Source organism: Acanthochromis polyacanthus, chromosome 12 (assembly GCF_021347895.1).
Source record: "Acanthochromis polyacanthus isolate Apoly-LR-REF ecotype Palm Island chromosome 12, KAUST_Apoly_ChrSc, whole genome shotgun sequence".
NCBI classification, from domain to species: Eukaryota; Metazoa; Chordata; class Actinopteri; family Pomacentridae; genus Acanthochromis; species Acanthochromis polyacanthus.
The window spans coordinates 26925822-26953132 of NC_067124.1; the positions used below are offsets into that span (position 1 = coordinate 26925822).

Below are 27311 nucleotides of genomic sequence, written 5' to 3' on the forward strand. Positions count from 1 at the left end.
GTTTGTGGGGTGGGGTGTGTGTGTTCTTCTTCACTACCGAATCAGCTGAAACCACAGACAGCCCAACTGGAGCGCCGTCCAAATCCCTCTGCATGCAAATTAAAAACGCAACAATAAACGTGGCAAAGGAACAAGGTGGGCACGCAGGCTTTATGGCCCCCTCTACTCGCAACTCCCCCCCAATCTCCCTCTCTCTCTCTTATTCGCCCTCTTCATGCCTCTCTCTCTTTCTCCCCCTCTCGGCTTCCTCCAAAACCCCTCCTGGGTTTGATGTGGCTTATGGGAGGAGTTGGAACAGGGGACAACCAAACTGCTGAGTTATCTCTTGCATGCAGTGTGGCGGCGTGGCTCTGCCCTCTGTGTGTGTGCATGTGTGTCTGTGTGCGGACCAGCAGCACGGTGTAATCCTGTGGAAATGAAAGGTGCTGCCGCGCACTGGCCGGGAGATTACAGCGCCGCTCTGTCGCGCTGCCAGGACAGACTACCCGGCTGAGAGAGTAGCCCTCTGTAACACACACACTCTCACACACCTCGCTGCCTCTCTTTGACGTTTCCTCCTCGCTGGTTTTTTTTTCGCTCCCCGGCCGTCCCTCCTTCTTCTTCTTCATCCACTCTTGTTCCTTTACAGCTCTCTTGTAGCTTCACTACAATTTCATGCCCACCTCACCCTCACCTCGCCAGCCCCCCTCTCAATCCACTTCGCTCTCCCACACAGCTCTACAGTCTGTTATTCCCTTTCGCTCTTACTCACACACTCTCAGCGGACGGCCGAGGTTTAGGTCGTCACGTCTGACCACGTCACTCAGCCCCGACGGAGCCCTTCTGTCTGTACAGTCGTGAGCTTGTCACTCGGCTCCACGAACAAACACGAACACACATTTTAATTACTGTAACTATGACTGTATTTATTCCATAAAATCTAGCTGAATACTCCTACTTGCCTCATGACTAAACTTAGATTTTACTCTAATCCTGACTTCAGCTGGAAGTCATAATTCAAATTTTAAAAAAAACAAGAAAGGTACTCACAAGTACAGAAGTAAGAGGATGGATATCTAGCACTATGTTCATCAACAATTAATTAGCCTAGTATTTTCTGAAATGATTATTTAATTGTGTTGTCTGTAGCATGTCATAACAGTGCAAAACAAACAATTTTCTATTTTATATATATATATATATATATATATATATATATATATATGTAACATTTCATAGGACATCTATTTATTTAATTAGCAGTCAGACAAACCACAACAAAAATTATAGAAAAAAACTGCGTCCCATCATTTGATATAAAACTGCAGCTAATTATTGTCAAGTGTAACAATCTTTCTTTTGGTCGTTACAGTAAAATCGGATTGTAACACTAACATGTCAGGCAAAGATCATTACAATTTTGTAGGAAATGATCATCATGACACATCCCTCTGGAAGGATATCTTAGTTTTTTTTCAGGTGTAATTCTATCCGTCTTTCACTGTACATTATCACTCAAGTTTTTTCTGCCTTTTGTGCTGCGCCGTCTGTGTCCCGACCTCATGTTGAATCTTTTAATGAACAAGTTCAGGCTCGGTGCACATTGTATTTATGAAATAAAGCATTTTTGGTTGTAATTGTCCCATACTGTTTCCCAGCTCTGTCTTTCATGGCCCTCTGCTGGAGCATTTCAAACATGGGAGTCACTCGCGTCTTTCCCAAGGGTGCTGCTCAATATGCGAGTGTGTGTTTCTTGTCACGTTAAATTGTTCCTTCCTGCTGTGCTGCTTGACCTTGGCTAATTCACATCTTCATCTTCAGCTGTGAAAGAGAGACACAGTAACTGCAGGTGCACCCGTTGTGAAGCAATGGTGTGCTCTGTGTGCGCAGTTTTATTTTGTTTATTCTCATAATGCAAAGTGTTTCTGGAAAATCATTTAAAATGGTGACTCCTTTTTTTATCGTAGTGCTTTGATGCTTCTCTAATTAGCAACTTTTTTGTGTGTTATTTCCACTCTATCTATTTTAACACCCAAAGCAGCAGGTTTAAATATTTGGGCTAACTGTATGAGTCAGTTTCCATGTTCTGTGGCCTAAAATAAGATGTAAATGTGCTGAAACATTTTGGAGAGTGCCTTCCATAATTAAAATACATTTTAGTGTAAAAACCACATTTTGCTGATCTACTCTCTCTTCCCCCGCCTCCCTCTCTAAACTTGCCTTTCAGGGCTGGCTCTGTGAGCTGCTGCGTTGGAAGGAGGATCCGTCTCCAGAGAACCGGACACTCTGGGAGAACCTCTCCATGATCCGACGCTTCCTGAGCCTCTCTCAGGTCGAACGCGACGCCATCTACGAGCAGGAGAGCAGCGCTGGCCAGCAGCATCACAACGAGAGGCCGTCACATTTGATCCATGTTTCCACTGACCAGCTACAGGTGAGCAGGTCATTTATCGGCATGCTGTGTCCCCCAGGTGTCAAGTTTTCTGGAACATCTGTTCAAAAAGTAAATGTTTTTATGATATAGAAAAAAGAAGACAAAACCTCGTTCACAGTTTGATTTTCTAAAATACAAAACCAGAACAAAACATGTAAAAAAAAAAAAACACAAACAAAACATCAGTTAATAAGCGGCCTGCAAGCTTAAATGTTCACACACTTTGAATAGAGGTGACACCTTCATACATACATTTATTTTTACTATTCATTATTTGGGGGGTATTTTTATGCTTATATTTTACAGTGGCAGTAGAAGAGAGAAAATAAACGAGGGGAAAGACATGCAGGAAATAGTCCCCAGTCATGAATCGAACCAGGGATTTCCTTTTTAGAGCCCCAGTGTAGTAAAGCACTCGATCAGATTACCCTAAAAAACTACTATTTATCCACTGATTTAATTGATAAGTGGAAAGCCAGAAAGTTAATCTGAAAGTATTTTTATAATCAGTAAATCATCTAAATCATACAGAGTGCATATGGCACACAAAACCTGTCTTGATAAAACTGATAGTTCCTTTCTGTTTCTAAATGTCTGTGTGGAAAACAAATAAATACAGAACGCAATTTTCCCCCCTTTCATTTATTCTTAAAGAATTTCCCAGGAATTTGAATAAACAACACTTAGTTTTTATGAAGACTTGCAAATTAGAAACACAGCAACACTTCAAAGTTCTTACTTTCCAGCAAAAGCCATTTTCAAAGATATCATTAGGCTGAACTTATTTAACAGAGCTGCTTTGTAAGAGACATCTGGCAGATGAATAGAAAATAACACACAGGCTCAGTTAACGGTCGAAACATCTTAATGAAGTACAATAATACTTCTATTAAAAGTCTGAGCCACAGCTGAGTGGTTGATTAGTTATTTGGTTACTGGGATACATGGCCAGCGTTTCACAAAGACTGTCATTTACTGGATATAAATAAGGTAATAGGATTTCTTTTACAAATCAGTTTCAGCAGCAGATATGGAATGGGGGAATTTTGTGCATACTTTGCATGCAAACAGAAATGGTTGTAGATTGATAAAATAGGATTATTTCTGATTTAATGGTGCAGTTTTTCACTGTCCATAAGAGACTAGTGTTTAAATATTTTGTGCTGCTCTCTCACTAACGTGATACATTAGCCAAATTAGCTCACATTTGCTCAACAAGAACAATCACAGCTCAGTATATTGGTACAGTAAAATCACATCTTTGGGTGCATTTATGCAGCTGGCAAGCAGAGTCCCTGCAAAGTGCTGTTTTGCAAACTTCATTATGAAACACCTATCTACAGTGTCTGACTCAGAAATGAAAATAAAAGAGCACCCATTTTGCGAGGTCAATAGGGACCACGAGTTGCCCACTCACTCCCTCTCCAACCACACAATGAGACATTTTACGAGTAATGTGTCATGTGTTTACACTAACGGGACTCTGACGGCAGAGTGAAAGCCATCGATAGCATTCTCACACTGCAGCAAATCAGGCAGACCATCGCAACGTGAATTGTGCACAGGGAGCTTGTTTATCACCGCCTGGCAATAGAGCCCGATAAGCAGCAGAGGATATAATAGAGAGGCCAGTTTCCCAGTGAATTCCCACTGTGTGTAGGGCTGAGTGTGTCTTTTCAGCCCGTGTGTGTTTGTGTGTGTCTCTGCTGGTGTGTTGCCGTTGCCTCTACCCCCACAATGAGAGACACAATCTCTCACTAGCAAAAAAGGGGGAAAAAAATCATATCTGCAGAACTGATTACATTCAATAAGATATTACATGGAAAATTCCTTCAACCAAGTGCCGGTTCTATACACAGCAGGCCCATTTTTCCTCACAACTCAATTGATTTTAATGAAAGGCCTTATTAAGGCTCCGATAAGTGTTCACTGATAACATCCCCATCTCTTTTCTCTTCCCCCCCTTTTTTTTCTCCAGGCTCAGCCGCCTCAGTCACAGCAGCAGCACCACCAGCCCTCCCTGTCCCTGCACCCCTCCCAGCCCCTTCTATCCCAGCAGCCCTTGCCGCAGCAGCAGCCCAACACCGGCCCCCGGTTACCACCTCGCCAGCCCTCCACTGCCTCTCCGGCTGAGACGGAGGACGAGGGCAGCCGCGGAGGGAGCATCAAGTCCCGCACCGGCGGAGGGAAGATCTCTCTGGAGGCTCTGGGCATCCTGCAGAGCTTCATCCAGGATGTGGGCCTGTACCCCGACGAGGAGGCCATCCACACGCTGTCGGCCCAGCTGGACCTGCCCAAGCTCACCATCATCAAGTTCTTCCAGAACCAGCGCTTTTACGTCAATCACCCAGCCAAGGCGCCCAAGGAGCCCAGCCACAACAACAGCAGCAGCACGGCAGCCACCACCAACACCAACACCAGCAGCAGCAGCAGCAGCAGCCCGGCATTCGAGGAGGAGCTGACGGACTTCAGGGAGAGCGGAGAGCTGCTGAAGGAGCTGGACGAGAGCACGCAGACCAACAGCACCATCTTCTCCATCAAGATCGAGGAGCAGCTGGGCCGAGGCGCCGAGGCCCAGTTAGAGTCAGAGCACGAGGCCAAGGAGTAAGACTCCCCCCGGCTGAATCAGAGTTTTCTTGTGCACACACAGACTGATGACTGTGCTAAATGTAACGCTCTGGCCGACACAGAACCACCACACTGCAAATACAGAAAAGTAGTGTTTTCAATCAGTACAGCGTCTGGACTGTATGAGGAGTGTTTATATATATCAGACTTACAGGCTATGTGAAGTGAGTGTTCACACACTGGAAAGCCCATTTGAGACTCAGTAATACAACAAGTACTACTTTTTGGATTTTGTAAAACTTGTATTATTTACTGTAAAGACTGATGCATCATTTAAATAATCTGCACAAAAAATTATTCTAAGTATGTTGCCGTGGATATTTGCTGACTGCACTCTGTCTGTTGTTTTACACTGACTTACTTTATCTTTTTGAGCTACTGATTATATTCAAAAAGAAAAAAGTTCCCCTGAAGTTTGCTAGGACTTTGATAGGTGTTTACGTATGTGATGTTTAACTGGATTTTTTAAAAAATAGCAAATTAAATCAAGGACCAAGTGGTTGACAAGGCCTTAATTATGAGGTATCAAGTCTGGAGCCTGCTGGCAGATTAGTTATTCTTTTAAAAAGCGCATAATGTGATTATGGATCACTGCAAACTCTGGAACGCGATCACCCAGCCCAGGTGCATCTCTGAGAATAGCTCAGTCTTTACATATTATTTGTTAGGGAAGAAATATAAATATATATATATAGACATTATATTGTAACTGTAAAAAAAAAGAACACAGTCTTAAAGAAACTATGCCAACAAATGCCTTGTACTATACGGCACTGCCGATGTTAGATTATTTTGCAAAACCTTTGTCACTGTAACTTTCTGAATTGCCACACAGTTAGAAATGTGAATTACACAATGTTTATGTTGTCCGACATTATTTATTTGCAGTTCATGCAGTGTTTCTGATGTAATTACTTTTTTAAAAAAAAGTTTATGTTCCGTAGCGCTTTTTATTTTTAATTTCCACCAATCTTTTTTCTATTTATAAATGTAATTTCGATGGGCAGTAAAAACAAAAAGTGTCTTAAACGTTTTAAATGGAGAAATGTGCTTTAAAGGTTGCCTATAAAAAGTGCTGTATGTCGAGCAACTCATGCTACAAGCTTCACAATTAATGTTGTATGCAATTTTTACTATCATGCAAATAAGCTTAGGTAAAATGACTAACCTATAGAACACCTTAGAAAGAAAAACATATGCAATCTGTGTGAAAATCGATGTCTGCGATGTGTCTTCCTTTGGTTAACAATCCAATTCAAAAAGCTACTCCTGTATAAATATTCTGTATAAAAGTGTTTCTTTTTTATGAGTTTATTTCAATGAGAACACCAGTTATTTTGTTACGACTGACTGTTTTATAAGTGTTTCTCGGTTCCTTTCTGCAGAAATGTTCTAACTAGAAGTGGTTATTGATTGTTAATTACACAATTAAACTGTTTGTATTGTACCACAGATTTCTTGGCATTAACTTGACCAGACTCTTTTGACACCAGAGGGGTTTTCGCCTCCTCTGGGAACAAAAGATGAATCAATGTGAATTGTTTTTAAAAACTACTGCTAAGAGATATCAGTTACTGACTCGTTCAGCCGCAGCCACTGAACACATGTTATTTGTAATAACTGTAAATATCACATCTTATGAATCATTGATTGTTTATTATTGTAAATATATTTGAAGTTTGTTGAAGAGCTCGCCGTACAAATTGAATTCTGTCGTGCCTCTTCCTCTCGATGCGACTGTACCTGGGATCTTCTACTGCATCTCCACTTCTACTGCTGAGTGTATCTGGAAAAAAAACACCTGTGAAATCTGAAATAAATAAATGTTAGGTGTGAACACCTGTAATGGCAGGAAGTTAAGATATAGAGCAGCGCAGGTGTCCTGACCTCGCTGTGAACCCCAGGTGAGGCCGGGTGTCTGCACCTTTTGGAAACTACCCCCCTCACCCTGTTAACACTCTTCGATATGTGCCAGCCTGTCTGGGCCAGCATTCCCTTGATGTTCTGCTCTTTTTTTTTCATGAATAAAAAGCCAGAGTGTAACATTGTGTGTGTTCAGAGGGAAAGAAAACCACCAATACATGTCACATGTGAAAGAAAAAAGAGCTCAGCACGTCACTGAGTAAAGAGGCGCCATTAAGCTGCATTATTTCTTCATTTTGACACTACAAATGGCTTACTCATTGACAAACAGAGGTGAAGGCACCAACAAACAACAGGAACTCCAGCATAATACTCCTCCTCATTATCACTGTTTTCACATGGATCAGCCATATTTGCCTCAGCCTTACCAAAGGTTTTTCGACACAGATGGCTAATACTTTCCTATAACTGTGGTGCTCAGTGTAGGAGGTGGCCATGAAATGATTTTTGAGAAAAGGAGAGTTTTAAAAGAAACATTCTAAAAACAAAAGGTGTCAGCGATTACAAAAAGCTGCGCCCTCCAACATGTGGTGCGCTTTCAGGAGACGTGGCTTCAGTTCAGCGGATCAGAGGCTGGAAAGGTTTACAGCCACTGTTCGATAACGCCGCCACAAAGATCCTGTTTTATGCTAAACGCTGGAGTTTTCACTGCGGGTGGGTATCATGGGTGATTGCTCAGAGAAGACTGGCAAGCACAGAACAGGTTTTAAACTCCCATCTCCATTTGGCTGTTCGCTGGCTCTCCACGGCACCAAACACACTTCAAAGACTTTCCCAGATGTCAAAATAGAAATCATAATTACGACAAGAATGGTGACTGATGAATCACTGACTCTGTTACCCCGGGCGTCTCATGCTGGAGCTTATTTTAAAAAATTAGCAGGCTACACAAGATAAGTTTCTCAGAAAGCATCTATAGATGACGCCACATCATGCTGTGGTACGCCACTTTACTAGGGGGGGAAAGAAGCAGGCCAAGCAGATACAGTATCTTCTTGTGATATTTGTAGAAATCCTCAGTGTCAGAGCAAATAAACTGTTTCCACATAAAGGCTCTGGTTGACGCAGACGGTTGGCAGTGGGCTGGGTGGAGCGACTGAGGTCAAAACGCCAAATAAAGTTTAATTTTAACCCAGTGAGATTCACAGGTGTGTATATTTAGCTGCTGGAAAAAGTACCGACTGTAAGCAAAAACACACAGAGGACATACGTTTCATCTAACCTCCTAATAAGACACATAGCAGTGGTGCAAAGCAACTCAGTGGAACATTCCCTCCAGTACAAGTCTAATTTTTAGGTGAATGAGTATTTCCATTTTCTGCTACTACATTCTAGAGGGAAATAATGCACTTACAACCCCACTACATTCTTACGAGATGAAGATTTTACACAACAGTTAATACAGCAAGTTTTTTAAAATACAACACAGAGGTCTCCAGCATGTTTAGCCCATTAAAGAAAGCAGCATGTCATTGCACTCACAGTTTAGCTCCACCAAAAAGGGATTTTTCTCTCTCTAAACTTCTCACATGATTTCAATAAATGTTCAAAAGATCTAATATGTTACCAAAAATCAAAGATTAGATAAAAACTAAAAAGATTTGTCTCACAGAACTTCTTCTTTTTCTTCTTTCCTCTGCATTAATCAAACCCTCAGATTTATCTACTGAATATGACCTGGATATGAATAAGTAAAAGCAGCTGCAACAGTAGCGTGCTGCTGACACACTGATGCTTCATTATTAATAATCTAATGAGGTTTTGTGTAGTAATACATCAGTCAAAGGGCCAAACCACGACTTTTACTCTAATAGAGTTATGACATTTTGCTGCTTTGTACTTTAAGTAGGGTCTTTCACACACAACTTTTCCTTATAATGGAGTATTTTTACTTTGCTGTTTTGCTGCTTTAAATTATCTTTATACCTCCACTAGCCATATAAACGGTAAAAACCTTGATTTTAAGCACTAAAGATGAAAGACTAACAACTTACATATGTGATGATTTGGCATACGTGGCACTACTGTCACATTTTCATTGGTACATTTTGACGCACATCATTCAAACCAGTACTTTCACTTCGATCCATCAATTACTTTTTGACTTTTATTTTTCATGCAGGACTCTGACTTGTCATGGAGTATCTTTACGTTGCTGTATTGGTACTTTACATAAGTGAATCTGAATACTTCCTGCACCACTGCTCATGTGATACTCAGATTATAACACTGATAACAAACAGTAGTTATGAAGTATAAATGTTGTAAAAAAAGACAAGCTTTTTGCCATAACTTTTCCTAAATAAAGTACAAAACATTGCAAAACCTTGAAATGTGACAGCATAAATGCAAGTTTATGTGATGGTTTTGGATGCTTGGTGCTACAGCCACATTTTGATTGGAGCATTTTGATATTTACTTTAATTCAAAGGATTATTTTACTTTATATTTTAACTACATTTTGCTGCTGTGCACTTTGACTTCAGTAGGATTTTTCATGCAGGACTTTAACTTACATATGAGGTTTAATTTAAGTTTCTGTCCTGCTACTTTTTACTTTAGTAAATGATCTGAATACTCCTTTCACCACTGCATACAAATATATTAACTGGTCATTTGGGTGATAGCGGCTTAAAGAACAAAGAGAGTTTATATTTATTAAGATCACTTGTAGATGATGCATTCAGCATTAGTGCAGTATGAAAACAAACATAAAAGTAAATTCTGGCTTTTAAAATGACACTTAAGTAAATTTGCAAAAGTTTCAAAGATAAAAGTAGTCCTGAGGCAGAAAAAAATGTCCTGCACTGATAAATATTATCCATATTGTTGCATTGGGATGCTTAAATGTGTAAATTGCATTTTAAAGTGAACTTAATTATACAGTGTCAGGTAGTTTAATGTGTGATTTTTATATATTTTGTAAGTAAAATCCTATTTTTTGAAGGAGCAGCTCAGACTGTGGCTGTAACGGTCAGCTTCCAGGTGTACAGTGAAAAAATGCAAAGTATATTTAAGTGCAATTCTTCAAAAGTGTATTCAGCTACTTTCCACCAATGGTAGAAGAGAAAAAAAAGTGGTGAAAAATGCTCTATAGAGACAGGACTGAAGTGACGATTTAAAACAAACCCTCCCTGATGAAAAACCTACAGTAAGTTATTCCAATAATGTGTTTTTTGTGTCTGATGCACATCTGCAGGGTGGACATATTTAGAGAACGTATACATGCTCCGCTGAACACAAACCCCCCAGAGTACTCATGAAGATGTCAATCAACAGCAAACATTAACACTTCACAGGCGGCTTGAAGGAAACAGGAGTTTGGGCTTTATGAATGCAGATTTCAAGTGTGTATCATATTTTGTGTGTGTGTGTGGGTGTGTGTGTGTGGGTGTGTGTGTGTGTTTCCCAGCCTGTGCCATCATATCAAAGACTTAACAAGTCTGAAAAAGAGGTCTGAAAGTGTCTCAGTGTTGGGAAAAGCAGGAGAACGGATCACAACTTGGCTCAGTCCCTCACTGTTACGCAATTAATCATGTGATCCTTAAGCCAGGGTTAGAACTCATCAGCCTAATATGCAACATTCAGCAATTAGACAAAAATCCAGAGAATTCCTCTGCAACATGGAGGGGTCTGACTTTATTTATTTATGGCAGCAGGGAAGGATTTAAGCGTCTAAAACAGAGGTCAGCAGAAGTTCTGTGTAATGTTGACGTGACATAAAATGCAAGGTTAAACCTTCTAGGAAACATTTGTCCTAAAGTGTGAAGATGAACCCAGAAAAAATGAGAAGACCCTCAACAGTTTAAGATGAACTAATATGTGATTAATTCATTTTAAAAGCTGGCCCATTTTCCCTTCTATTTCCTCTGGAGGTGCAGTGTACAGTTTGTAGGGTTTATTACTGTGAGTTTTTCTCCTCAAAATAATTTGATCTCTAGTGCTTATAGCTGCTTTTGATTGAACAGATTTAAAAATAAATAATATTAAGTTAATTGATGAAGTTTGGGTATAGAAAGACAGGTGCACAGTTTCCTGTTCATTTGTGCTTTCCTTTATTTTTTCGATTTAATTCCTTTAACCCTCTGTTGCATGGTGTTGCCATATGGCACCAATTACTTTACCCCAGTTTTACTAAAAGGCAGTAATACAGAAGCCGTGTTTTACTAGTTAGTTTTGAAAAGGGGGTGTTTTACTTTGATAGGATACACATGCGTCCCATCACATGACCAGAAAACTGGAACACCTGCAAACTGAGAAGGTTTTTGAATCTGAAGGATCACACAGGTGACTCGCAGTTCCTTCAAGGAACAAAGATGAACTACTATCTGGGGTAAGTACACTTTTTATTTTCATTTGTAAAACCAGTCAGATGTGATTAGTTTTTTTTTTTGCAAAATGGTGAAATGAATGTTGCCACATGGCACCTCTATGTGGATGTGGAGGTGGCCTTTGTGTAACTTACAGCACTGGCTTTCCCTGAGTCTATATTTAAACATTTTGATTACATTTAACCTGATGCACTTCAAGAGTTGCAGACTGGTCATCTGCAAACTAATGGAAATCATGGAAGGTTTGGAGGCATCAGGGCTGAAATCATGTTTGAAAATGGCTGAATTGACCTAGTCTTGTTAAAAAATATACATATTATATTTTAGTAAAAAATTTTGAAGAGGAAAAACAGTTAAAAAACGGTAAACTATAAGTCCAGTCAGTCTTGATTATACTCCATGGTGGACGTGAACATGGACAGGTGTGGGCACCATGGATGTGATACTTACACATTGTGGGATAAATCATGTTTGTGGAGGTGTTTGCTTGGACTCTTGCAGACTTGAGGTCTTGATTAAATTTTTTGTCCTTTCTGTATTAGCTGACATGGAATGCATAACACTGACCTGTGATGGTATTCATGTGGCATTATGGAGACAGTATAAGGTGCAGAATAAGATGGATGACTTTCTTTCCACCGTATAAAAGCCAAGACATATTGCATAAATGGGCGCTGGCATTGTGGTACGTCATTTACAGCCAGAGAGTACAGTAGTGAGCGGAGGATGGAGATATTGTATCAAGCAGTGGCGATTTTTCACGGAGGCCAAGGGAAGCCTGGCTTCCCCAAAAAATATGCAAGAAAGAAAAAATATAAATAATCTTCACCACTATGTATTTTATGTTTTGTCATTCCTTGTTGTCAAAACACTACATCAGGCATTTCTGCTTTGTGAGGAGCAAAACAGCGCCCCTCTTGTCAAGCTCTTTTTGTGCATTACACTACGTCTCTCATGCCCTCTGCGCTGTCTGTCTGTTCAGAGGCCAGCTTCGCCTTGCCTCCCTTAGAGGAAAAAAACAGCCCGTATTAGCCAATCAGATTGAAGCAAGGCTCATCGCTTAATCCCGCCAGGCGCCAGCAAGCCCACACAGCAAGTATAGCCATCAAGCTAGCCAGAGAATGGATGGTGACAGGGACCTTGAGTTTCTTGTAAAAATGACTTCACAAAACTTCCTTTTGAAGTTCAACTACAAGTCAAAAGGGACGGTAGGCCAACTCCAAAGCTCAGTCTAACTAAGTGTAGAGCTAATGGAAAAGCTCGCTCTTTTTGTGAAGCTAATTATGCCAGAAACGAGTGGCTAACGGGAAGTGCCAAGCTTAACCGGCTTTTCTGCTGGCCATGTCTCCTATTTGACCGATCTACCGGCTCCCTGAACAACCCCTGGAGCACTTAACCTCTTTTTTTTCACTGAAATGAATGAGAAGTCGGTAGAATAAAGGTACTGTAACAGTAGGCTGATTTTTTTTACATGAAAATAACAGTTAAAACCTAATTTGTTGTTCACACTGGCTTCCTCGGTAATTTTGGTCACGGGCCGCCACTGGTATCAAGGTTCCTGCTCGATGCTGTTGTCTTGATTGTCCTTGATGCTGGTTGTATGTCACTGGTTAAAACAATTTAAGTGTAAAGACATGCATGTCATGTACTCACTGCTAGTTGTCTTGCCTGATAGCTGCATATCAACTGTTTGATTCTCATAGATTGGCTGTGCACTTAGCTTGCAAGATACAACCCTAACATAGACTCTCCCAGATCTTTTACAGTCATACAGTTTACTGCAGAACAAATCATTTAGTGGTTCAATAAAACCCATGGTTAAAAAAACAGAAGAGTCAACGTTCCACTGTGGCTCCATCACAGCTGTCAATCATAACAACAAGCTCCTTTTATAGCATCAACTAACACACCAGCAGCATCATTAGGCCTCGCTGTCTGAGGCTATAGCTGAATCTTCATGAAGAGCCACGGACGCATTCACATGTCATTTTGATCAGATATTGTAGCCCTTGAAAACAGGATGATATTATCGATTAAAAAATGCAAGTAGCCTATGTTTAGGCTCCTCTGTATGTGATTCAAACAGAAGATTGACTTTATTCAAGAAAGCACGTTTTGGATGTGGTGGTGGATAGTTAAGTAACTCATTGGGGCAAGAATAGAAGGATTTAGAAATAGAAGCTTTTTCAAAAAAGAAAAGGAATGGAGCACGAGGCCAAACATGGACAGACTTTTCAGTGTTTTTTTTTTTTAATTTTTTTAATCAGCAACTGGCAGCAGATTTGCTCTGATTATTATTATATGTTGAGATGTTGTGTAATCAGACTTTATGAATGAACTTTTTCCCCTCACCAGCTCTTGCAACTCTTTTCTTGGACTATTTAAAGGATTGGTCACCAAAATTAATATTAAATTAGATTATTAGTAAAATTTCATATAAGCGCTACCAATCCCACAAGTCTCTCTAGCGCAAATCTTGCAACTCAGTAACCATCTTGATGTTGCTTTCAGGCAATTACCGGTATGTGGGACTAACAAGACCAGGCTCCTGTCTACATGAATGAGAAGAGCCAAAACTGCAAAGTACGTAAATGGCAGCTGGGACAAAAAAAAGTGCATTCAAAGAATCGGTGGTCAAACCTGATTGAAAACTCTAACATGTTGTGTGACTTTGTTGCAAAAGAAGGTTTAACCAGAATTTGCTTGTTTATTTCCCTGAATGGTTTTATGATGCCATGCTTGCGTCAGTGCAGTAGCATCATTGGCTGGATTTATTCATTCATTTTTATTCCAGTTTGACTATTGCTGTTTTTATGGAAGGGGCGGCACATGTGTCATGCAAATGTAACTTCTGAATTCTGTCATAGGTTTCGATTAAAAATTGTTTGGGTTGTGAGGTTTTACTTCAGAGCATCTTTGCTGAATATGGCAACTTTGGCCAGCTCGGTGCTTTTTAAATGTTTTTGCCACAAGGTACACCTTTACTTATGAGTGTAGCCTTGTGCATCGGTTTGAGAACCTCCAGTCTTTATGATATTAATGTGGAACACTGGCTAAGCACAGAAAGCCTAGGGCACAGTGTTTCACATTTTATATTAATTTTACTCTGAAACAAACTTGAATGAACTGTGCAATTAAGATATTAAAAACTGAAGTTCTGATATCTTTGCTAAAACAACTCATGCACTTCTGTTTTTGGTTCTTTAAGATGTTTTACATCTCATCCGAGAATATAGTTGTTTACTCCTGAATCTCTTTGGATTACCATGCCCTGGATGACAGAGAATCCATTAAGAATTAAATCCTAAAAGTTTCTGGGCTGGGCTAAGATCTTAATTGTTGGAGAACAGCACAGGTTGCTTATTTAGAAAATGTTTGCAAGCTACCTGAGCTAGCATCAAGGAAGCTAGCTGGTGCTTCACTTGTTAGCAAACTGGATAGCGCATTAGTGGCTTAGTTTGCTTCTGCTGCGTCTTCACTGTTCAGCTTTGTGTATAATTTGATTCTATAATCACGTTAAATTTCACCACATATAAAGTAAAAGTCTCCCAGAGGAAAATTTTACTGCTCAAAGCTTGCTCTTCTACAGCTCAGGAGACAAATTTGCGATTCTCATGTCACCCTCATTTTAGTTTCTATTTTGTCTAAAATGTTTCTCATATGTTTCTCCTAAAATTCACTAGGAGAAATAGGTGAGACAGGATAATTAGAGGGAGTCATACTTGAGACTTCTGGGAGATACCTTGCTAATCTCAATACAGTGTTTTTAATGGCTCCTTTATTTCTCCTCTGGAAAAGAAAATGAGGCAATACTGGAGCTACTACAGAGCAATATGTGAGACTCACTCACTCACACCTCAACAGGCCAGGGATCAAACCGCAACCCTCTGGTTGCAAGACGGCTACTCTACCCACTGAGCTATGCCACCCTATACACACACATGCACACACACACACACACACCTTACAAATGCTGCAACAAATAAGAAGTTGCCAGGATACAGCCTAAACATCTTGAGGCATTTATAATAATATTTGGTGACTTCAATCATGTCACCCTCTCCTCCCACTCAACTGGATTTATCATTCTAAACAACACGGATCATCCACTCATAATATCATGATGGGCCTCTCTCTGGACTGCAGGACGGAGAGATATAGAAGATCTTTGTACCCACAGTGATCAGGCTTTATAATTCTATAGTAAATTAGACCCTCCAGAAAAACGCAGGCAAAAATCCTTGATTATGCGGGCTAAAATCCTTGATTATGCGGATAAATATGCGGGGTTTTTATGCCATTTTATGCGGGGAAATTGCGGAAAGTTGCAAAGTATGCGAATAGTTGTGAAATATGCAAAAATATGCGCGATTCACCTGCCGTCTGGCCGCGGAGGGATATTTCCTCTAATCAGACACAGGGACTGCTGCGGTGTTACTGGACTGACAGCCTGTGCTTTGGGAGGGGGAGAAGCTCACAGCAGCACCTGCTGCTCGTTGAAAACAGTAACTGCAGAATGAGCTGAGTTTTCCTGTCAGTCTCCAAAACAGCAGAGATTTGTGGCTAGTCGCTTTTGACAAAAGTCGCTAGGACGCTTTGGAAAGTCGCTAGATTTAGCGAGAAAGTCGCTAAGTTGGCAACACTGGCACCGTGCTCCGCATCAGCTCGTGCTTCTAGTGTCTGTGTGTGAATGCGCAAACTGATGACGTCAGGCTGGGCGTCAAATAAAAACTCACAACTCTATTTATATTGGTTATAGTTTTCTCATTTTATGCGGAAATTGTGAAATCAAGCCCGCATATTTCTCTTTTTTTTTTTTTCGTGGAAATGGGAGATTCTTGTGGGAATTATGCGCTGTTTTGCAGGGATTATGCGGCCTTTTGGGAAATAATTGACCCCCGCATAATCAGCGGCATTTTGGTGATTAATGCGGGAATTCATGCGATCGCATAATCGCGTTTTTCTGGAGGGTCTAACAAATAGCAGATGAGCTGACAGACAAATGAATTTCCCTTTTGGGATGAATAAAGTAATCTGAATCTTTATTAATTAATTAAAAAATCATGTGGATTACAATAAAATCAACATGATAGATGATTAAAAACAACCAAAACGTTGATCTGAGTCTGAGAATTCAAGGAGCGCTTGTGTAGATCTCTTCATTTGTTCTGTCTGAGCTTAGTATGAGATGCATGAACTGAAGCTGGGATGAGAATAGATGGAGTTCTTAGAAAGAGCTCTCTGATTTCTCTGCCTGAGATCACAAAGAGACACAAAAGTTGAGAAACTGAGAATTATATGAGAGCTTGTTGAGATCTCTTCTGAAACTTTAAAGGAGACTAAACTGAGATTTAGTGCATCTTATTGCTCAGGAGAAAAAAATGAGACACAGGAGAAATAAACCTTAGTCTCAGTTTGGTGTCACACAGATCTCAAAGTTGTCTAGGAGAAGTAAATGAAACATTTTTGAGATCTCTTTTTGAATTTTCTTTTCCTCTGGGCTGTCACCATGCTGTGAATTGATTAAACTTCTGGCTAACTTCTTAATGCATTTTGTTTGGCAAAACACATCATTAAGTTCACGAGGCGATGAACTAAATGCGTTTTAAGAGTAGAACCCCCAAACATGGCAGTGTCATGGTTGTTGTTGTCTCTCTGTCAACACAAAGACTGACACACGCTGCATTAGAAGGTCTGCAGCAGATTTATTGGCCGGTTTCTGCTACGTTTAGCTGCAGATTAATAGGGACGTTACACTCAGGTTGCTGCAGCGCTACATCGGCAGGTCTGGCTCGTGCAGGGGAGTCCTCTGTGCCTACCCATTAGCCCTTGGGACTGCGCAGTAAATCAAACAGGAAATGCAGCAGAAAGCCCAATAAAGTTATTCTAATGATACCAATCTCCACGGGATCGCCACAACGTAAATTGGGAACTTCTCTCTCTCTCTCTTATGCCGAGCTGCTTGGTAAATGCCGAACGTTACGCAGAAAGGAAAAAAAAATCAGTTTTTCAACCACTGAATGTAGAGAAGCGGAAACAGAAGGTTAGAGGTGTGGAAATTAATAACATTAATCACAGAGCTGCTTTCTACCCCTCTCTCGCTCTTTGCCTTCCAGTTTTGAGGAGACAAGATTAAATATGAACCAACTCGGGGGATTGAAACTGTCCTTCTGATCGCATTAATTCAGCATCACACTCGCATGAATATGTATTCAGATTTATGGATAAAGTGGCACATGCCTGTGCCTTATCTTGTTTGATTTTATTAACACGTTCTAATTTTGAATGAGGTGATTTCCGTAAATCATCTACAACACTCGGTGATGTAAACAGGCTTCATATCTCGCTGAAGGTTGGCAGACGGTTTCAGGTGGTCGAAGCTGTGAAGTTCTACATTCCAGTGGGTTGCATTTAAGTTTGGGGCTGACACCTATGGCTGCCCTTTTATTCTGCTCCACTGTTTCAGACATAACAACTTTTGTCAGAAGTTGGGAGGTAGACACAACAGCACAGCCGTGGCTCCACAGCACTCAGACCTTCCGCCTCTGTTTGCAGTTCGAGCATCTCAAGCATTATGTTGTGAAATGGACAGATGGATCTCTGAGGCTTCCAGAGATTTTTGTTCAAAGTTTGAGTCAAAGCCTCCTCATTGTTTAAAGCCACAGAAATGGATCTCCCTACCAATATTTATTTCTTTCATGTGTTTTTGTGAGTGCACTGGAAGAGATTATGCAATGAATTTTGCAAGGACTTCTTTAAAGCTGTGTCAGTTTGGAGATGGAAAAAATGAGCAAAATCAGAATGTGCTAAGGTATTAATGAATGTTGGTTTTGTAGCCTTCTTCACTCCTATTAAGGAATTACACCAGTCAGCCTAAACAATAAAACGACCTGGCTAATATCGTGGCATGGACACTGGCAGCGGATCATTTGGGTCCTGTGGATTGCATGATGTAGCTTCTATGGATTGGACTTTAGCCTACAGAAGTTTGGTTGGATTGGGTTCTAGGGGGTTTGGAGAGCCTGTCAACTGTCAAGTGGGGCCTAGTTATTTGAGATCCCAGGAGCAACCACCACCTAAATAAAAGCTTTAAGCAAACCAATGAAAAGTTAAAATGAGAAACTATATAAGTTAACCACATGATTATGCTTATGCTTGATGCAAGAATGATTTTAATAGGCTGATATATATTCTGGAAATGATGATTGCTATAGAAGAGAATGATTTAAAATAAGTTATTTGATCATGCTAAGAAAAATGATTTAAAGAAGTGATTCAGTGTAACTAAGTGAGTTTTGAATGGAAGTAATCTGTGCTGTTCTGAGCTGTGTGCAGACAGGATGGGAAAAGCAGAAGTCTCCTCAGAAATGAGGAACTTGGAGTTTCCACAGGATGACAGGATGGGCTCAGGCCTACATTGTCATGACAACTGAAGTGTGTGTAACAAGTGGATGTGTTAACAGAAAAGATGGAAAGAATGATGTATGCGTGATAGGAAGAAGGTTGTGTCTTAAACCTATGAATTAATTACCTGGGCGTACCTATTAGTTAGAATTGTGTGTAGAAATGTGTATGTGCTAAGCTGAAGTCGAACTAGGGTATAAAACCCAGAGACACAGACACTGAATTCGGAGTTCTCCCCCGGAGGGGAGAGATGCTGCTCGCCGGAGCTGCCGGAGAGCATCGCCAAAGTTCTGAAGAGTCGACACCGGACCCTTTTGCCCAAGAGACGTGAAGACAACGCAGGACTTAGGCTCCAGAGTTCGCTGAGAACATCGTTGGAGGCAAAGTCTTTTTCTGACTTTGTTCAACAAGCGAGGACCACACTCTGCTGAAAGGAGAGTCCTGAGAGGTCTACAGTTACCCTGCAGAGATGAAGAGAAGACAGCACCTACGACATCCAGAGAGGCACAGGAGGAAGCAGCAGAGGGCTGCTCCACTCCAGGGGCTGGAGGACCCAGTGACCCACCACAGCCTGATGAGACGGGGGCTTTCCACCACCACCATCCGACTGAGAAGACAGCTGAGACGCCCACACTTGTGTTCCAGCTGCTACTAAAGATAACTGCCAGACCAACGATTGGCTATCGGGACCTCTCCACTCCCCCTGCCTATGAAGAACACCCTCTGCCCACAAAGAAGACTTCGTACCGAGTCTGCTGGTCCACGGAGGAGTTCAACTAGATGCAGGACAAGACCGAGTGATACGGTAGTGGCCACGCTGTTCGCTCTCTCTCCTAAATTTACTAATTAGAGAAGATTCTTAGGTACGCTCAGCTTAGTTTAATTTAGTTAAGTTAGAAATAATCAGAAATAATTAAATTGTTTAATCATGAATAATGCTGTGCCCCTGCTAATAATTGCTTAATAAAACGCTATATTGCATTTAAAGAGAAGTCTAATGAAATGATTATGATTCACCTATTCTGCATAGTGGTAAAAAGTTAAGTTGATTGTGTGCATTAAATCTAATGGTTCTTAAAGGTTACTTTAATCCAACTAGTTATTTAAACATTACCCCTGAGGTTAGTTTTCCAAACCTCTAAAACGAACCTAGGAATATCAACAAGTGCCACAGTTTTAAGAGGAAAGCTGTCGTTAACAAACGTGTTCAATAAATCAATTCTACTACTTAGGAGGGCTGCTTAGTAAGAGAGTATTTATTGGAGTAAGAGGGGTAAGACGTTTGGAAGAAGACAGTTAGGACCTAGGCGAGTATTCCTCGACACCAGCTTAATTATTCTGCTGAAACCTGTTAGGTGGAATACTAATAGGCAGATAGAATCTAACCCTTTAAACGGAGAGCTGGTCCTGATTTAACCTGAGGCAAGGGTTAAAGAAGGCTATACTGAACGACACAACTCTTTGAGCTCTTCGGTGGAGTCCAAATTGTATAATTATTCCTATTACTTTCAGTACGTACTACAGCTGCGTTTACAAAGTACGTACTGTTGCATGCAGTATGCATAGAATTGGAAAGTATGAGTTTGTCATAATATTGCACTAAACTTTGATCATCACAGTCTGCAGTGCAAATTGAGCTATGTTCTGTCTGTGAACTTGCAACGTCTCAACCTAATTTATATCTGTGGAAGACACCAGTATGTATGTAATGTGACTGTGCAGAGGATTGTGGGTCAAATGGCCTGAAAATCATACTGCAAACCTACAATAATCTTTTTCTGACATACTATATAGTAAGGAAGTATAGGTATTCGTACACAGCCTTGGTTTTGTTTCCAGCTTGTTCTGTTTAAAGTAGCATATACTAGGACCTTCTAATGATATTGAATTTTTTTTTTTTTCATTTTTTAAATTCAGATTTGTTGGACACGTCAAAGTAACATTGGCTTAACAACAAACCCTAAGGTTTCCCCACAGAACGTTGCATAGTAACATGCTAAATCAGTGTCATTCACATCACCTGCCAATGGTTTAATGCTGTGGCTAATCAGTGTATCTCTGACTGTGCAGCCTGCAGTTAAAGGGATATTTTTTTAAATTACAGCAAAAACCAACTTATCTCTATTTATTGAGCCTGCGGCCTGTTGTTCATTTTCTAGGAATTTAACTGAAGTGGCCTCTTGTTATTTGAAGTACTAATTGAACCCATTTTCCTTTTCTAAACCTGTCTTACCACTTCCATTTTAAAGCAATAACTCATCGATGAACAACACCACTCACCCGACGCCACTTGTCACAACGGTTCCACTTATGCATTGACCAAAACAGACTCAACAGTGAAAGTTGCATCACTGATTTTCAGGCCGTTGGCACGTCAAAGTGCCTCACCACTTATCAGTCTGAATTATGTTTAATATATTCAGTTTTTAGGCTGTATTTAAAACTAGAGAGCTGAAAGGATCTCAGTAGATAAACTGTTGGATTTAAGGTATGAGTGTTCTCTCAGAATTTGGCAGTTTGACTTTTTCCCGCAAAACTGTCCTTGGAGGTTTCCGCACTGTGGCCTTATGAAAGTCCCAAACAAAAAGGCGAAAAATCCTATTCGGTCTTTGTCTTTGATATTCCTAAATGTCCTTAAACCGTGTAGAACCTTTGCAATATTCGAACCTTATTGAACTTAATTCAGTGGATTTAAGTAAAGCGTGCTCGCATCTGTGCCAGTGTTTGTAGATGTGAGTTGTGATCTTCCAATCATGGGGATGCTGATCCGGGAGAAGTTGACACGTCCTGGTCGGCAATCTGCATGGGAGCTGAGGTGCGGATACTACATTCAAGCATTTCTTTTCCTCTGATCATAATTGCACAGTGACAGATGGGCAATGGTGGTGCACGCAAGTATACAGCATGCATAGAAATGTGCTCATAGCTCTAAGCAGAAACAGCTTTCAAGCAGTCAGGTGTTTTTTTTTTTTTTTTTTTACTCCTTTCTTTTCTGTGTTATACCTACTTTTTACACAGAGTTGCATAAAAATGGTCATAAGTTCCAGGAAAGATGCAAGTTTGAGATATGAATAGTTGCAAATCTTTCCTTTTACAGGTGAATGATGGAAATTGTGACCATTTTTGAATCAGAAAGCTTCTCCGCCAAGATAATGGAGCAGTTGTGAGGCCTTTTGCCACCTTTCCCTTCTCGACAAGTAAGTATCAGGAGAAAGGGGGGAGAACGGAGAAGAAGCAGTTAAATTGCCTTAACAGCTGTGCAGGGTATGAATAACTCGTTAGCTGTGTGCATTTTAAGTCATCAAATCCCGAACCTCCTCACCTAACCCTCATTTGCAAAGGGGACAGGAGGGAGGTGCTAATTAAAGTGATAAAGAGAACAAATCTTATCAAATCTGGCGCTGGATTTTTGTTGGAGTGTGGGGTGGTGGTGTTGGTGTGTGTGCAGAACAAAATCCGTGGTTACATCTGTATTCTCAAACACTCTGGGAAGGTGCTATTTCATGTTTAATTAATTAAGCAGTCTCTTTAACTGTATCTTGACAAATGTGATGCCAATTAGATAGTGAAGAGAAATTGTTTATTGTTAATTAATGGCTGATTCCAGGGGAAAATAAGTTAAATCCTTTGGTATCATACCTTTTTCTAACACTTACAGTTTACAAATGAGCATGTACAAACCTCTCTGCAGTGCAACTCAACTTATTTTTGGAGGATCAGAGGAACGAAGCTTGAGGCTTTTAGTGATTCACTGACTACATTGTTGTTGGTTAGCCGTCTCTTCAACTTACGTGTTCTTACAAACCCATGCTGTGTAGCTAAGTTTTGTTCAAACAACAACACATTTAGATTAAATTGTGCTGCGGCATGCATTCATAAAAAGTGATTTTGGTTTGACAAATTCTCTCAGTATGCCTTTGAATTAGATTGACAATTGGAAAAGATTTTCAGAGATTTAATGGGTTAGTAAAATGAAGTCAGAGTTGAATTTGTCACCATTTTCAGATGTTATCAGCCCATTCAATGGCAAATAATTTCCATACATGTGGGGACCTCGTCTACCTCATTGTAGACTCAGACTGTCTCAAACCATGATGACAGTTTAATTTTTGACTGAAGTCTCCTTTTCACTTTCTGCTTTTACTCTGCATTGCTTGCATTTTCAGTCAGCAATTAGTTAGGTCTGGGGATCAAAACTGCTTAGTTAGACTTAGAGAAGGCTCGTGGTTTCAGTTAAAGTGCACCCTGTTGCTACATTTTCTGCTGGTTACACTCCTCGGTTTTGTGCATTTTTGGGGTGACGACGCGACTCCACCAGAGATTTTACATGCACTTTCTCACATGACTGCAAGAGCTTGCTCACCTTAACTATGATAGCTTTCCGTTTCTCTGTGGTCAGAGTGGATGAAAACAGAACTACGGAGCCTACTAGAAGCCTCCTAGCATGCTAGTATGCCACAAATGCATCTGCAGCAGAGACCCTTGTAGGTGCTGTGGATGTTGCAAACCAGTAGCCCTGCTGACAATTACACATACAGTGCACACAATATTTTGACCTTATTTGCCCTACGTAAGCTGTTTACATGGCTGATGAAACTGAATAATCTACGAGTATTCCTGTTTGCATACAGCAATGTGCATACAGATAACATGACAAACATGTTGTTTATCATGTCAAAATACAGAAAAATTAGACAATTGGAGCTGCTCTTTGCTATTTTTCAGAGTTCCACTGGTGGCAGACTCATTCCTTCAGCCACCTTCTTGAAAAAGTTGCTGTAAATCGAAAAACCTTTTAATACCCAAGTCTTGTGAACTTTTATACTACTATAAAAAAAGTTAATCCGAAAGTCATCATTTCATCTGATTTTGTAGATTCTAGCTTGATACTGATATTTTGTGATGTCTGATTGAATCACCGGTTGGCCGATGACCTGCAGCTGCGAGTCAGTGGGTGGAGTTGTATGATTGTGCTAAAATGTATCTTTTCATGTGGTTGCAGATATAAAAGGGCTGTATTTGAAGATGTGAGGTCACTTTACTTCTAGTTTAGAAACAGATGCATCTCTCAGTGAAGCAGCAGCTTTCACAGAGGAATGAACCCAGCATTGTTGCATTTTTTTTTTTTGACAGGCTTTTTTTGGACATGCATCTCCACTAGGGCTGCAAAAATTAACACGTTGATGCAGATTAATCCATCACTATTATTAATCTGATTAATAATTGTAACGCAACTAATACATTTGCAGTGCAGAATGACTGAAAGTCCCTGGAAAGTCTCTGGCAACGCATTTTGGGCAATTTGTCCGAGTAGACTTACTGTGCATTATTTCTTGAGTCTGTTTGCTGATGCAAAATGAAGCACAATTAATTTAGATTAAAAATGAATAATATTTATTGCGATTAATTAAAATTAATCTACAGCAACCCTATGATTAATCTGATTAAACATTTCAATCATTTGACAGCACTAATCTCTACCTAAGCATTGCAAAACGTTGACTTGCGTGTTTTTGTGTAATGCAGAGAGCTGGCCATGTGTTGCAAACTACAGTGAAAACTCAAGGTGAGACGCATATTCCAAAGCACTTTATATACGTCCAAAGAATATTACTAAAACATGAATATGATTGGTATAATCCTACAGGCTTTAACTGGAAAATGCTACAGTCAGAAGAATTGCACCAGCCTAATGCCAATGGCCAGTCTTACTATTTAATAAAAACGATCCATAGCCACACAAAATTTAATAGCTTCTTCCTGTGCCTGTGGTCCACCTCTCCACCAAGTTTTATGAAATTCAGCCTGGTGGTTTTTGCGTAATCTTGCTGACAGACAGACGGACAGATGGGCAAACAAACGGCACTGATCACATACCTCTGCCTCGGCTCTCGCCTTGGCGGAGGAATGGGGCCTAATTTGGAATATCCAAACAGAAAATGCTGTTTCGTCGACCCGTATCAGGTTTGGAATAATAGAGGAATAGTACTGCATGTCAATGTAGTCAGTGAGGGCTTCTGCTTTCGCACAAGCTACCTTGTTGTCAACAACTGATTCAACAACTGAACAGAGAGGAAGTCCAACTCCAAGCCAACATCGCCGCATGGATACTTAATCTAAATGTCTTTTTTCTCATCAAGCAGAAAGACAAATCAAACCTTAGACTTGAAAAAAGGGTTATTTAATTTTAATCATTTTTTCCATGTTTCAAAAACCCACCTAATCTTATTTTCAGTCTTCCTGATTAACCCTTCGATGCACAACATGGGTCAAAAGTGACGCAAATCCGATGGAAAATGGGTTGACCCACGCTGTGCATCAAAGGTTTAATAACTCAATATACTGTGATGTTAAGAACAAAATAATTGTGCCATCTGAAGTATATAAAGTCACATAGAAGCCATCTTCCTACTGACCGTTCCATTTCTGTCATGTTGTTACTGTGTGTTGGTCCAGTGGAGTTGTCAGAAGCTAACATATTGATGGATATTTATGTCCTAAGAAGCTTCCATACTAACCCACATAATGAGAAAGAAGCTGTATAAAGTCAAAGGAAAATGTAAAGACACTAATGAGCAATTCAGGCTTTTTGTGTCTGTCTGCATGGACTTAGATCGACTTCGAAAATGGAGAACGAACGCACACATGGTTCTATTTGTAGTACAACAGGTATGCTTCGGTCTGCTAGCAGACAGTTGCATTGACCTTCATAACGAACACAGGAAAAATGTCCAAAAGTCAGAAAGCGACTACTTAAATTACATCTCTGTCAGTAATGAATTATACACACCCTTGTAGATGCAGAAAGTATGATTTAGTATTTTAAAGTCTCTTAACTAATCATAAGGTGCACGTATTGATAGTGCGAGAAACACAAACCGCTCCTCTTGAGGAAGGGTTTGATCAACTTAGTCATTCACTAGGAAATCTCAGATGGGTTTTATTAATTTTAAGGATTTGTCTTATTCAACCATTTTTTGCCCATTTACTTTGTTTTTTCTCATTTAAATTATAGTAAAATACAATAGCAATCTATTGGCCTCTGGTTGCAAAAAGACGCCTGATTGTACGTAGAAGTCTGTGAGAAAATGGCTACTTGTCACTGGATTTATTACCTTGCAAAACACTTTCCTAGTAAGTTTCTGGTCTCAATCTCTAGTTTCAGTTTTCCTTCAATATGCCACATTCACATTCAGTAAACTAAACCTAGGGTGCTATCCAGCCTCGAGGCTTACCGAGGGTAACTAGACCCTTGCGTCTTCAGAGCTGGGTCTAGCGCGGCTAGGCTAACTTAGAACAATATTAAGTTCAGCACAATTCAGCCCAATATACTGAAAAAAACAAAAACAAAGAAAATGATACAGAAAGCCTCAAAATATAAATTAACAGGACTAGTTCTTAAGGTTTGTTACATGTGAAACATCAGAAATCTGAATGGGTTTTGGAAACTGCCATCAGTTCACTGCAGTGTCAAGGCAGAAACACTAACCCATTGTGTTGACTGCTTGTTTTGCTCTTAATGCATCCTCCACCATATAAAAACCACCATATGGACATGTCAACAAGGTAAAAAACTAGATTCTCAAGCAAATAGAAAATCTGCCTACACAGTAGGAATTTGGAATCTTGTTCCAAATTAACTTGTTTAAGGCATTTTCTGAAATTAGGTTTTATTTTTCTTGATTCTCATGTCTCACCCTATGACATTTATTTCTAAGAATTTCCATTGTAAACACGCTGACTGATTTATTTATTTTTTCTCTCACTTGTTTTATGCAAATATGATTTTTAGGGGACAGAGGTTAGTTTATAAGATGAAGAGTTGGCAAATTTGTTGCAGTTATGATTGCAATAGCCTTGTGAATTCACCATTTCGTGGCTATACAAGCACACCAACAGCAACGAATTAAACATTGTGCTTTGTGAGTTTAAACAACAAATTGGCAGTTAGTCACAGAGTTTCCATGCAAGTGCAAAGTTCTACATTCATGATTACTTGTGTGATTTTGTAGATTCCAGTAGACTTGATACTGAGCTTTGTTTTACGTCAAATTGAGGCACCTAATGACCTGTGATCTGCAGCTGAGAATCGGTCAGGTCGACTTTATAAATGCAGGCTGCAGCCCAAAAGCCCAAGAAGGGCACGAGGTTTCATGATTGTGTTGACACAGTTGTTATATTTAAGAAATGTCATGTATTGGAAGCAGCGACATGAGTTTTCTTTTAGGTTTTCACAGAGAAGGAACCCTGTAAATTAGACATTTTACATTTGACGGAGGCTTTTATATGGGTTGTTTCTTTTATATTGACTAATTTCTCATACAATTTTGAAATTCTAAAGGGTTTTCAGCCACAACATCAAAACTAGAACGTGAATATCAAAACATCAATTTGTCTAATCAGCCTGCGACGTTTTAATTCCTTCGGCTAAACAAACTGAATCCATGTCACCAGTGAGTCATGTGTCACTCATGAGACTAAACGCTAAAATTGGCCTGACGTCAGCGAACGCACCAGTTTTCACAGCATTCAGATCCCACAACACCACTGTACTGAAACCATGGAAAATGCCTTTTGTTCCTCAACACTTCCTTCCATTGACTCCACATGTG

General features: G+C 40.1%; 1 protein-coding gene across 5 annotated transcripts in view; it reads left to right on the forward strand.

The window, feature by feature from the left end:
• LOC110950838 (DNA-binding protein SATB1) overlaps positions 1 to 7084 on the forward strand; it is a 58136-nt gene extending 51052 nt beyond the window's left edge. For all 5 annotated transcript variants that reach the window (XM_051956942.1, XM_051956941.1, XM_022193642.2 and 2 more), the window contains 2 exons: positions 2207 to 2413; positions 4392 to 7084. In XM_051956942.1, coding sequence (XP_051812902.1) covers positions 2207 to 2413; positions 4392 to 5021 — 837 coding nt within the window. In that variant the 3' untranslated portion in view covers positions 5022 to 7084. The remainder of the gene's footprint in view (positions 1 to 2206; positions 2414 to 4391) is intronic.
• Positions 7085 to 27311: the final 20227 nt, after the last annotated feature.